This window comes from Alexandromys fortis, unplaced genomic scaffold (genome assembly GCF_014885135.2).
Source record: "Alexandromys fortis isolate MF-2015 unplaced genomic scaffold, M_Fortis_MF-2015_v1.1 scaffold_23, whole genome shotgun sequence".
In the NCBI taxonomy this organism is placed as follows: domain Eukaryota; kingdom Metazoa; phylum Chordata; class Mammalia; order Rodentia; family Cricetidae; genus Alexandromys; species Alexandromys fortis.
In genome coordinates this window covers 16,084,749-16,099,495 of record NW_026067907.1, presented here as the reverse complement: position 1 = coordinate 16,099,495, position 14,747 = coordinate 16,084,749, and the positions used below count along the sequence as shown (strand labels likewise).

The 14,747-nt window shown below is 34.9% G+C and overlaps 1 protein-coding gene across 1 annotated transcript; it reads left to right on the top strand.

The window, feature by feature from the left end:
* Positions 1 to 7,287: 7,287 nt before the first annotated feature.
* On the top strand, positions 7,288 to 8,223 carry LOC126497736 (olfactory receptor 5L1-like). The gene has a single exon (XM_050135914.1). It carries the CDS (start codon positions 7,288 to 7,290, stop codon positions 8,221 to 8,223), a length of 936 nt encoding a protein of 311 aa, XP_049991871.1.
* The last annotated feature ends 6,524 nt before the right edge of the window (positions 8,224 to 14,747 follow it).

Here is a 14,747-nt window from a genome sequence, read left to right as displayed (position 1 = left end):
TCACAGCAACCTTTCAGGAGGGCGTGGTCTATCATACCATATTGGGATAGACACAATCCACAGGGTCTCATCCTCTGTGAAAACAAAAGAAGACCCATCATATCCTTAGACCCAAATTCTGAAGTCATACCCTCATGATATCCATTATGGTTCCACTTGGCAGCCCATATAATGAAATATCTCTCTGTACTTAGCTCCTTTACAGTCAAAAATTTTAAAGAAAACACAATGTACATAATCCAGACTCTCTGTGAATTTTCCATTTTTACGTGGCTTATTTTTCTTTATTTCTTTTAATCTATAACTATCTGTACTCTGTCTCTTTAAAGACTTTACCCCCCTTTTTTAAAGGCATTAATTTATTCTCTCTATATTTTTTTCTCTCTCCCAAGCCTATGTCTGAATCTGTCCTGTTGTGAATCTGTAATTTTTTTTACTATCCAGGAGCATTTCTTAAAATGTTAAGCACTTCTTAGAAACTTAAGTTGCACCATGTAGGGGTAATATGGTACTGCCTGTTTACTGCCAGTCTAAAACTTAACTGCACCGTCGTTATGGTAATTATGATCGTTCCTGCCTGAGGTCAGCACAGTTCAGCATGGAGCAGCTGCTCCTGCCTCAGATCCATTTGGTGCCCCTGAGCTACGCACAGTTCCAGGCACACAGCAAGTCCACATTGGAGCCACAGTTAGCAGTTTAATTCTGAGACTGAGTGTGCAGCACAGAAACTCTCATCCAAGTTACAGCCAAATCTGACACGCAGAGCACTGCACAGTCTGAAAACACGTCTCTGTACGGCTGCAGGAATCCACCACGCTCTTCCACCTGCCTAAGCCTGATTCTGCCTTCTGCCCAGGTGCAGGCAGGGAGCGCTGAGCCATCAGAACAGTCTCAGAGCACTCTCCTTCCTATCCAGTCCTATAAAAGCCATTGAAATGCTTTAAAGCCAGAGTTTGCACTGGTGGCACAGCCTCAGAAAGCTGCGCTTTAAAATGACACAGCTTTTTTTCTACTACTGTTGCTGAATCAGGAAATCTTTCTATGGCATGTCCTAGCAAACAGCAAAGAGCTGTGTTAAACTCTCCCTCTCCCTTTTAAAAAAGCCCTCTCAGGTTTTTAAGTGGATTTAGTCCATCATGTTGGGTGCCACTCTGTTGTAGTTCGGAGCAGCGGGCTACATTCCTGGCATCCGGCTGCCCACATGGCTAGCTTTATACCCGAAATAATTACACAGAAACTGTATTCTTTTAAACACTGCTTGGCCCATTAGTTCCAGCCTCTTATTGGTTAGCTCTTACATATTGATCTAACCCATTTCTAATAATCTACGTAGCCCATGAGGTGTCTTACCAGGGAAGATCTTAACCTGCATCTGTCTGGAGTGGGAAAATCATGGTGACTGCCTGACTGACAAAATTTTCTTCAATTTATGTAGAAATCAAATGCCTAGATTACCATCTTCCATAATACCATTTTATTCTATTTTGTTTGTGTGCCAAACCCTAAAAACTCCAGGAGCACAATCAAAATGGTTTCTGTAGCTTACACACTGGTGATCCTCATGATGAATACCCCCATCCCACTATTCAACCATGGTCCTCTTAGTAATGTCAATAAATTCACTAAACTTGAGTTGAATAGTTTTATTTTGTCAGTCCTCAGTGCTCTCTCTTAGATGAATACATGTATACTCACTTTTTCCAGAATATGAAACAATGCGGGCTTATTTTCTAGCATACTTGTGTTAAAGATGATCATACTTTATACAAAAACAATATATCAAGGTGTCTTTCTGCTTTATAATAATCTTTACAGTGTCATTTTCATACTGATATTTGTAAATTTCTGTTTTTATTTGCTTTGAGACTATCTGGGCAATCAGAACATGTTTGAGGGTAGCCTTCTCTACATTACAAGTTTATAGTAAGAATAGGATATTTATCAAATAATGTCTTCACTCTCTCTACAGCCAGACAAATAATCCAGCAAGTTAAGTAGTATTAATTAGGTAGGGTTAGCTTCAAATGAGATAATGGAATACATACTACATAAAAGTGAAAGATGGGCATTGCTGAGAAGAAAGGAACAAGTGTGTTTATATAATAGGACACAAAAGGTTAAAGGAAAGAAATAAATAGAGAAAATATATTTGTAATTATATAACAAAGCCAACTACTTTGTATGCTCATCAATAGACATTAAATAAAATATAAAAATAGTTTATGAAATTGATATAGATAAGACACAGTGAGGACATGAGAAGAAATTTAGTGTAGAATATTAGAATAAATTCAAGAGTGAAAAAGGACTAAATAAATAGAAGAATATACAACAGAATATAATTAAGAAGGCATCAAAATGGGTTTAAGACTTTTGCCCAATTTATGCATTAACAAACATAAGGGATTAATAATGGAGAAACCATAAAGAAGTGGAAAGAGCAGGTCTAAATTTTTTAATCTCCATTATTAAATAAATCCATTGCTACACTATAAAATAAAACTATCAGAAAGAAAACCCATAGCAAAAATACAATAAAGAGGTGGATTTATATGATGCATTTGAGTACTGATTGCTGCCCTCTCTGAAGAGTGGATGGGGGTGAGGGGGGGAAAGGTAGAAGAAATGGGAGGAGGGGAGGGAATGGGAATTGAATTGGTATGGAAAATGAGAAAAGTTGTGGTTTTATTTTATTTTTATTGATATTTATTGAGTGCTACATTTTTCTCTGTTCCCTCTCTGCCTCTGCCCTCCCCGCTTCAACCATTCCCCAAGGTCTTCTTACTCCCAATTTACTCAGGTTAATTTGTCTTTTTCTGCTTTCTGCTTCCCATGTTGATTAGATCTATTTAAGCTTCTCTTAGTGTCTGCATTGTTGCCTTATACTCAGACACAGAAAGACAATTATCACATCTACTTACTCATAGATAGTTTTAAACATAAAGCAAAGAAATCCAGCCTACAAATCACAATCCCGGAGAAAAGTTATTTTTTTTTTAAGAAATACATTGTTAAAAATGTACAAACCACTTGAAGCATTTTGACTAAATCAGTAAAAATTAGTTTAAAATATGATTGTGTAATTTTCTCCAAAAAAAAGAGATACCAAGTATTTTTAAAAGAATAAGCAATCCACAATCCCAGAGAACTTAGACAAAAATGAGGGCACTAAGAGAAACTTACATAGTTCTAATCTACATGGGAAGTAGAAAAAGACAATTTTTTTCTGAGTCAGTTGGGTGCATGGGGACCTTGGTGGAGGGTTTAAGAAGGGAGGGGAGAGGCAGGGAGTGGAGTAGAGAAAAATGTAGAGCACAATAAAAATCAATAAAAAAAGAATAAATCAAGTCCTATAATATTCTTTATATCTTTAGATATAATGTCATAAGGATTCCAAAACCCTCTTATGTGAGGCATCTGCTAGGATGCTGTATATCATAACTCCCAGGGCTACCCTACATACATGCCCTTTCCATTTTGCTATTGTGGAACTCTGTCCTTCAAGAAGTACACTATAGTGTGACATTATCTGTAATGTTAACTAAAAACAAATGGGAGGGAACTATATTTCCATCAACTATGTTATATCATATTTCAATATATTACTTCACAAACAAAAATATGCATAAAGTAAAATTATATTATATAAAATGAATGTACTAAAGAGAAAGAAGAAAGACACAGGTTTGAATTGTCTTGATGAAAAAAAAAAGCCAAGGTTAATGGGAAACCCTCAAGTAATTCTCATGCGTTAGGCTTTGAGCCTTTACTCTTGATTTTTCATTCAAATGGTTTAAACAGATGACAATAGACAAAGGAAATTCTGTGTGCCTAAAAAATAAGAGAAAAGATAAATCATAAATATACAGAATATAAAAGGACACTGAAAATTTCTTCCATAAGAAATTTTCATATTAGTTTGAGGCAATTATATGTAGACTATGGAGAATTGAAAATTACTTTATTCTCATTACACTCATAAAACTTTGGGATATTTTGGTGAATCTATATGCACACAGACTACTTTGAACACACATTTTTGAAGTCACTTTTGTATATTTAGGAAAAGAACAAATGTAAGTAGAGAGAGGTATCAGTGTTGTGGACTCCATGAAAGCACGTGAAGTCTGCTCTCCCAGTATCATTTCAGCAGCTGTGCTAAAAACTAAAAAGACTAATACAGATGACCAAGTATTGCTCAATAAAAAATTAAAATAATAATAAAAAAGACTTAGAGTTTCTTCTAACAGAGATCACATTATTTTTAGCTAAGGGTAGGCTTCATCTGCTTACGTTTTAGTCACCTATCTCTAAAGGAGACATTGAAATGTTGAACTCATTCAGTTTTATAAACTTGGATTATGACAATAGTTTATATAAGTTTATTATGTAAGAAGGACTCGGCAGTATTCATCACATCTCTCTGCTCTTTGGGGAAACTCTTTGGTGACTTGTCACCCTTTATTGTATGTGTAGGGGACTGGTCAAACATGGCAAACATATCTTATGTCACCTATTCACATATTACACAGAGGTAATGCTCAGGAGTAGCCTTCATTGTTTATCAAGTAGCTTGGTGCACGCCTTTAATCTCAGCACTTAGGAGGAAAAGGCAGGCATATCTCTACACGTTTGCAGCCAGTCTGGTCTACCTGACTACAGGACAGGCTTCAAAAGCTATAGAGAAACCCTGTCTCTAAACCACTGCCCCCCCCAAAAAAAGAAAGAAACTTGAATTAAATTATGCTAACTTATGATACACTGGTCTACACTGGTTAATTTCCCCATTTTATATCTCGTTATACTAATAATTGAATCTCAAGAGGGACTGATTTCCTTGCTGTCACAATGATATTCCACAGAGATTGGTGCTTTGGAGATACACACATATAAAAAGTGTAGCATTTTCTGTAGTAGCAGAATATCACCAGGAGCAGAAGGTGGCATGTAAAGTATGCTTGACAGGTTAGTTGGCTGAATCTATATAAATGCCACATTCTGTGGTGGAATACACTAAAATAATAGTGTATGAGATTTAAAAGGTTAATTATCTTCCTCACTGTATAATTGTACCATTATAACATATAAAAATGGTTTACGTTTTGATTTTTTTGTTTTGTTGCTGTTGTTTTGTCTGAGACAGAGATTCTTTGTGTAACAGTCCCAGTTGTCAAGGAACTCCCTTTATGTACCAGGCTGGTCTGAAACTTGCAAAGTTTTGGTGGTCTCTGCCTCCAAATTACTGGAGTTAAAGGAGGACAACAGAACTCTAAACTTTTTGATACTTTGAGTTTTATACCTTGATTCTAGAGCATTCATTAGTACATACCATGCTATGAAAATGCAAGTAGGAGGATATACTCCATCCTTGGTAAGAGAATAAATCACAGAGAATGCTGTTTGCTCTGCTTAAAGACGTAGGACAGCTGCTGGTCTGAGAGGGAAACAATGTAAAAAATGGATGAAAGTGGCTTCTTGTTTCTTTGTCATTTAATTTATTTCTCACTCTTGGGAACCTCACCCATTCCATATGGTAGATGCTGTATAGTGATTTTCTCCCAGTCAATCAAACACTGGGAGTAGCAGTAAATAACCTTCAGCACGGTTCATGCAGGAGAGGAGACATAAGAACCATGTCTGAAGTAGAAGAGATGATTTATTTCAGTTTTAGGAAAGATATTTGATATGTCACTTTTATGCATTTTTTTCTAGTTCTAGGCCGAGGGACAGTTTTGTCTAGATCATACTTTGTGTAATGTATCTAGTGAAATCTAAAGTAAATGAGGAAATCAGTAGCCTTTTCCATTAGGCGTTACCAGACTCCCTTCCTGCTGTGACAGCAGAAACTCTCCATGGGCACTGAGAGATACCCTCTTGTGTCACATTCCTTACTAGTAAAGAAGCAGTGCTTTTAGGAAATCAGAAAGATATTCTTTCATCATTAGCCCTTTTAATGGCAAAGCATTTTTAAAATTATGTTTCCTTGAGGAATGAATCCCCGCCAAAGCAGAACAATGGCATGTGTTCACAATTAGACATGTTAATGAATATACCTTCATGTTTTATAAATCAGATGATAAATTGAAAAAAGCTTGTTTCTGTTGTTCTCTATATTCTTTCCTCCACAAATGTGTTATTGGTACCTCAAGGATATTTCTATCAGGATCAGGGCAAGTGCACATGAAGGGACTTTCTACATATTTGAACTTCAAGTTCTTAAATAATCCCAACTTTCTACACAGCTATAGCCTGCAAGTTTTCTTTAGAATCTGATCATGTTATAAATCCTTTACCGAATCATAATATGAATAAAATTATTTATGTTCAAAGGCAAAACCAAATCATATAGTTTATGTGTACAGTGTTTATTCTATATCCATTAAGTTTTTAACTTTTTTCCATTCTCTCCTACTCTGTGCAATTTTATTAAACTAGTTTATCAAATTAAGTGATATGTTTTTTCATATCTAACAAATTTTTCTAATCATCCTCAATTCATCTTGATTTATAAATTATAATAGCTCAAATAACTTACATTTATCAGCTACCAATTGTCTTATGGACATGCTCTACATCTTTAATTAGTTTTCTCAAAATATTTGATGCAACATATTTGTTTTTAAAAGGTATTTAATTAAAAAGCTGAAGTGTCATGAATATAAAAAGGAAGTTGGCACACAAGAATATTTATTCCATGAACTACGGATTGAAATAAATCCTAAAATTAACCAAATCAGAGTAATTAGTTCACAAAGACAACTGATAACTTAGAAACTAAGCCTGTTCTTTTATTTTAAAACAGTTTAGGAAAGCCAATAACTCATGACATCAGTTATTTAAATTTTTCTGGAGAAAGTGGAGGCTAGCTCCAAACGTAGACCTCATTTCCCAGGGTCCTGGTGTCTAAAAGATTGGCTGATGAGAATTCAGGGTGAATGGAAACTGAATTTTTGAGAAAAACATGTGAACTAACAAGTAATAATTAATATTTCTTTTTAATTTAAGGTCATAACTACAATTTGAAAAAAAAGTTAATAAGATAATCAAGTATAATGCACAGCTTCTAATTTTGCTTTGATTGCTGAATTAAACTCTTGACTTTAAGAACTTCTATTATCAAGGCCTTAGTCAAGGCAAAATACAGATAAACATTTTCTTATATCTTTACAGATATTTACTACAACTCCGCATCCAGAATCTGTTTCTAGGAGAGAGGTTAAACTACATTTTAAAGCACACATAAAGAATAATATAGTTCTTGTCTCCACCCAATTTTAAATGTAACACATGGTTGAGGGAAACTGCACCTCTGTGGCACAATTCATTCTCCAGGGATTTTCAGATGTCCCTGAGTTGAGTGCTGTCCTGTCTCTGGTGTTTCTTCTCATTTATGGTGTCACTGTCTTGGCCAACCTGGGCATGACTGCCTTGATTCAGGTCAGCTCTCAACTGCACACCCCCATGTACTTCTTCCTCAGCCATCTGTCCTTTGTGGATTTCTGCTACTCCTCCATCATTGTGCCTAAAATGCTGGCTAACATCTTCAATAAGGACAAAGCCATATCGTTCCAAGCATGTATGGTCCAGTTCTATCTGTTTTGCACGTGTGTAGTCACCGAAGTCTTCTTGCTGGCTGTGATGGCCTATGACCGCTTTGTGGCCATTTGTAATCCACTACTCTACATGGTCATCATGTCCCCAAAACTCCGCATGGTACTGGTGTCTGGCTGCTACCTCTGTGCATCAGTGTGTTCTCTCATTCACTTGTGCTTAGCCCTTGAGATCCCGGCATTTAGTTCAAATGTCATCGACCACTTCTTCTGTGATCTGCCTCCTCTCTTAAGTCTGGCTTGCTCTGATGTCACTGTTAATAAGGTGCTGCTGTTTGTTGTAGCCACCTTCAATGAGAGCTTTAGTATTGTGATTATCTTCACCTCCTACTTGTTTATTCTCATCACCATCCTAAGAATGCGCTCTGCAGAGGGGAGACGTAAAGCCTTCTCTACCTGTGCCTCCCATCTCACAGCCATCACCATCTTCCATGGAACAATTCTTTCCATCTATTGTCCGTCCACTTCAGAAAACAGTGGGGATGCCAACAAAGTGGCCACAGTGTTCTACACTGTAGTGATTCCTATGCTGAATCCCTTGATCTACAGCCTGCGAAACAAGGACGTGAAAGGTGCTCTCAGAAAAGTTGTAAACTCTAAGATATATTCCTAATGAACATTGTATTGTCAGTGTGCAGAATTCTCTGGTAGATATTGGCAGAGAGATTAATAGATGAAACAAGGTTTTGCTACAAACTGAAGATACAAGGCATTTCAGAGTGACTTTTTCTTTTGTGGTTTTCTTTTTCTATTTGTGACTCTTAAATTACAGGCAAACATTTAAAAATACCACAATTGCTTTTAGACTATTGGAAAATATGCAGCTAATGGAAAATATGCAGATTTATAAAGAAAAAATTGTATTATTGGATAATGCAAATAATTTTTTTCAATTTTATTGATGTGTGTGACTCTGTATGTGATCTGTAAATATGAACGTAGTGTTTACAGAGAACAAAACAATCTTAGTCTTCTGAGACACCTGATGTGTGTCCTCATTATGGTTCTCAGGACATCTAAAAGATAAGAAAGGCATTGTAACTGCTGCGTCAGCTCAACAGTCTGTTTACAGGGCATAAAACATGCATAAGAAACCTTGAATTTCTAGAAAATAAATGCTTCCAGCTCATTTTCATTATGTCTATTAAATACTGTCATTGTGGAGAAATTTAGTAGAATGTCTCTTCATTGTTTTATATCTAATTCTGTGCTCATGCTAACACTGCTGCTGGTGAAGTAATTGACATCACCTCAGTTCTTACTCTATTCGTATATACACATACAGCTTCCGTTCCATTAAAGTTGTTCTTTGTTGATTGCATACACAGAAACATCACACACACACACACACACACACACACACACACACACACACACATTGCTTTCTCATCACTGTCAACCCATTTGGTGCAAGTTCTTTGGTCCTTATACTACCTTCTTGCTACATATCTCTTTATATGTTCATGATTTTTTTTAAAGGTAACAAAGAATTTATATTAATGTTTCCCCAGAGAATATATACAAACAACCAATAAGCACCTGGGGAAAGATGGGCAACATTATCCATCACTGGTACATACAATTCAAAGCTACTGTCAGATAATACATTAGAGCCTCTGGGTGGGATATTGTATTAGATCCACTGGCTTCTGGGAAGTGCATAATCCTTCACGTAGGGTAACTCCAATTAAAGTCTATTATATGGAAATATATCTAGGAAGTTCATAACATAGCTGGTTTCATAAGAAGTTTTCAAATGTCCTTAAGCATTAATTATCTCTCCCTCACCACCTCCACTGCTCCACCCTTTCATCTCCCAACTTAAACCTCCCTCCTCATTGTTGCCATTTTCTTCTTCATGTCACTTGTGAATGCAAGTTTTAGAGTATATTAAAACCTACTGACATATACTTTAAAAGATTAATTAAAAAATTAATAAATGTTCATGATTTTTATCTTGTCCTTTGTGACTCACAAAGTTCAGTCAGGGCCATCAATATGATCATGGGTTTGAGACTATCCACTGGAGCATGATACTTCATTGGTGGCTTTGAACTTGAAGACAGTATCTTTATCCAGATATTGTCTATCTCTAGTCATGCATAGTCAATTTATGGCCCATAGTTCAACTCACACCTCTCATCAATTTTCATGTTTCTCAGCCACATTCATTTTCAGTTCTGTCTATACCATTAACAGTTTTGTATTATACCTTAGCATTTATTCCAATTTGTAAAGTACCATCAGTTGTTGATAGAAGACTTTCTCCTTGTATCTATGATGTTATTAAAGCAATGGACTGGAGTTTAGGGAAACCAGGTTGGTGTTTTGAAACTTAAGAAATACAAAGATACCAGTAATTATTGTTCCATTCAATTTTCTTCTAAAATTTTCATGCTTTTTGTATTCACAATTCAAATTACTGCTACTGTTTCCTGTTTCTTATGAATTTTAAATAGATATTTATGAGGTAATCATCAAATGAACATTTCCAATATAAATGCTAGCATTATTTATTGAGTTTAAAGTTTAAAACATTCCTGATAACAATGCTGATACTTAAAAAAAATCCCTTGTTATCACCATCAGCATTTATACTTGGACATAATTCACCATATAATTCATAATTCACATCTTGGTAGATATCCCAAAGTCTCCTTAAGATGTGTTTTTGGAATGCATTTGCATTAAAAATTACTTTGCTTGACATGACGTTTTGCACATGGACATCTTGAAAGGCATTACATCCATTTAACAGTACAGCATTGAGGCTTAGATTGACATTTTAAAGCCAGAAGAACACCCAGGTAGAGCAGAAGATGTGCAGGGTCGCATCTGATGACATACAGCTTTCCATCTACAAGTCATAACACAGTGCTAACATCTCTTTGAGTTTATACCTTTGTCCATAGATTCAAGCAGATGGAGAGTCCAGAAGCCAAAATTTTGTCATTTCTAGAAAATTATTTTGATTTTCTCAATGATTTCTCACTGTTTTTCCTTTGTAAGTCTAGTTAGTATAAAGATTACACTATATTTTGGTTGACTATGATGAAGTTTAAGTGAAATAGTATTTATACAAATTTTAGAAGAATCTGAGTGTGCATTATTATTATTATCCACTTCTACTCAACAGCATGTGGTCCCAGCTGTGTGTTAAAATATTTCCTAACAATATGATAAAGGAGAACCTTATGAGAAATACTCATGCAATGTGAATTATAGTTCACACACACACACATTATATATTGAGCCCATTTAATTGAATGCAGCTTGTATGTTTCCAGGACTGATAACTTTGTATATTTTAAGATATGTGACAGTTAGACATTTTATTTATGGTTTGATATACCCATAATATTTATACATATTTGGGGGAATTATGATGTTTTGATTGCACACATATATTATTTAATTATCAAGTCAGAGCAATCCACCTGTTCTGCATACAATTCAAGTTTGTCTTATAGTGAGAACACTGAGCTTTGATTCTTAGCCACAGCAGTGAGGCAGAAGCCAAAGAGTCACACTGCTCTCTGTAGCTGCCTAAGATACCTTTGCAGTGATCTTCTCTCAGATAATGCTGGGAGTCTTAACTTCCCTGAAGAAAAGAATTGTCTAATGATCAGTATGAAGTAGAGTTGGAATTTATTTATTGTTCAGACAATGAATAAACCACACCTAACTGTGGGTGCATTCAACAGAGTGTCTCTGTCAAGTGTCTTTATGAGAATTTCTGTGGCTTCTGAAATTACATTGCAAATCCTTCTTACGGAAACATAGATTTGATAATACTTCTAGTAATAATAGCCACTGGATAGGCTTACTGTTTAAAGATAAATCACTAGGCCCCTTGGGTTGTTCTTAAGATTAAATATTTTCTTTCTATGTAAAACTTCAGTGTTTTGTTCATGAGATTTCCAGAAATTTCCAGGAAATTTTTATCTAGGAAACAAGTAAGGGGTTTATTAGTAGGGTTAATAGACTTAGACACAAGAACAACTCATTAATATTTTAACACTTTATTTGAAAATATCTCCAGTTAAGGGATGTTATTTAATCTTTATAATTGTAAAATTCAGTTCAAATGATGTTGTCTTTTTACATACACTTTATCTTATTTTATTGCCTTCGCTAGGCTATAGCTCCCTAAATCTGGGTGGTTCTACAGAGAATAATTTATAGTCTTCTAGGACATACATCTTTAGTTCAGCTTTATTACCTCTCTTATGGCACAGAAGTTAGTTTTTGCCTTACATAATAGATCCTTTTCCCTGGAGTTTAATTTACAGAATAAACACTCTGCTTCTGAGAAATGCTTAAAATCTCCCGTGCTGGGGAGAAATGTCTCAGGTTTGTTCAAAAGCAAAAGGCTTCTAGTTACCTGAATATGGAAATGGATACATCTTATTGAAATTTTCATTTTAAAATGTGTCTTCCTTTCCTGTGTTCTAATGGAGGTTGCACATGAGAATGCTTCAGCTTTACAATTGACAGGGGAAAGATACTTGGTGTTTTATGGAGAGACAGGTGATGATAAATGAGAACCGATTCTACTAATAGCAAGCATGAAAAGTTTCAGACTACAAAAATGTAAGAAAGCCTTTTGCCTTTGTCAGTCTCTCCCTGTTTTCCTATCTCTGTTTTTTTTATCTCTCTGTTTCTTTCTCTCTCTCTTTGTGTGTTTGTGTTTTACTCTTTTTTTTCACTTTTACCAACTTACTTCATGAAATCTATAACTTCTGCCAAAGAATGAGCTTCTTTTTGCCATAGGAAATGCAAATCAGGATGCTGGACTGTCTCTATAAACTAGTCATGCAGTTAGGTCTTGTGAACTTTGTTTGCTTGGAAACTGATAAGTATTTTGTGATCAATTAAATTTGAATTTATCATAAGATAACTTCATGTTATCAGCAGAAAAAAATAACAAGCATGATTTCCAGGATTTTTCAATCTTATCAAGAAATTTTTTTTCAGGCCAGGCAGAGGAAGGCAGATGATTGTGAGTTTGAGGCCAGCCTGGTCTACAAGAGCTAGTATCAGGACAGGCTCCAAAGCAACAGAAAAACCCTGTATTGAAAAAATCAAATTAATAATAATAATAATAAATATAAACAATAAAAAGAAATTTTTTCTTCTTTCCTATTATCTTTTTTATTACTGATTTTATTGAGCTGTACATTTTCTATGTTCTCCTCCCTCCCTCTCTCCTCCCCTTCTACCCTCTCACATGTTCCCTTGCTCCCATTTATTCAGGGGATCTTGACTTTTTGTACCACCATATAGATTAGATCCATGTATGTCTCTCTTAGGGTCCTCATTGTTGTCAAGGTTCTCTGGAACTATAATTGTAGGCTGGTTCTCTTTGCTTTATGATGTTTAAAAGCCACTTATGAGTGAGTACATATGATATTTGTCTTTCTGGGCCTGGGTTACCTCAATATGTTTTGTAGATCCATCCATTTGCCTGAAAATCTCAAGATACCATCATTTTTTCTGCTGTGTAATACTCCTTTGTGTAAATGTACCACATTTAATGAATGTTTTTAAATTATTTTTGTTTTTGTTTGGGAGATTATAATTTAATTACAATTCTCCCTTTATACCCTCTCATATACTTCTTCCAGCTCTCCTTCCATAGCCTCTATTTTCACTAATTATCATTACATATATATATATATATGCATATATTTATATTCCTAAGTATAGCCTGTTCTGCCCATATAGAGTTACTCATGTGTATTTTTTCCAGGCTGGTGGTTTGACACCATGCAGCCAATTGACGAGCTCTTTCCTGGACAAGAGTTCCTTTCCTGCTCCAGCTTTAGTTAGTTTCTACAGTTAGTTCATTGGGTAGAGTTCAGGACTGATGGACTTTTTCTTGCTTAATTTAGCAAGTTTGTTAGTGTCTTACTTTCTTTCTTTCCTTCCTTCCTTCCTTCCTTCCTTTGTTATTTAACTTTATTTATTTATTTATTTTTGACAAGGTTTTTTGGCGTATCCCCAACTGTTCTGGAACTTGCTTTGTACATCAGACTGGCCTAGACTAACAAAGATTCATCTGTCCCTGTCTCTCAAGTGCTAGGTTAAAGGTATGTCAGAGATAAAATAACCTCAACTATGGGTTTGTGTTTTTACTGCCATAGGTTTTCACTCCTTTAAATCAGCCTCTTTCCCCTAAAACTTACTTAAGATATCTGGAGAAGGGGGCTGGAGAGAAGGCTCAGCGTTTAAGAGAATTGCCTGCTCTTCCAATGGTCCTGAGTTCAATTCCTGCAACCACATGGTGGCTCACAACCATCTGTAATGAGATCTGGTGCCCTCTTCTGGCCTGCAGGCATACACACAGACAGAATATTGTATACATAATAAATAAATATTTAAAAAGGAAAGAAATCAGAAGAAGTTGCCATTTACTTCTTTCTTAATTTACATAATTATATTTTAGGACACATATGTCTCATAATTATCTAACATAATATGATATTAAGTACAAGTGTGCATATATATATGTATACACATATACATGCCTACATTTATGTCCTTGCATGCTATAACTTTTTTACAGTTATTCATGTGTTAAGATATAATTTGTAGGGTACATGCTAATTTTTAAATGTTTATGTAATGATGAACCATAATTTAACTTTTCCTTTTGACGGCTTTTTTTTTATTTATAACCTAAAAAATTAGTAAATGGATTTTTGATCATTTTAATATGATTTTACATTATAGAACACAAAGATTACAATCTTCCAAATAATTTAGATTTTAGATTTTATTTTTTGTTATAATAATATTCTTAGTAATTTTTAATTCATTTTCCCAAAAACATTTGTCTCATATGTCTGAATCATTATAGAGTTTGATTGTAGTGAACCAAGTAGCATTAATTGAAAATAAAATTATATTCAATTTATTATTTATTTTTCTAAATTTTACTATTAAATTCAATATTAAAATTTCAGGAGTTTTCCAAGGGATTATTTTCAGATGATTTTTTTCCAGATGATTTTATAGTGCCACCAAGTATAATTTTACATAATTTTGTACTCTTAAACTGAGTGAAAGTAGTATAACTGTGTATATGACATAGCCAAAATAAACCACAAACAGCAAGGTCAGATGTTTAAAAAG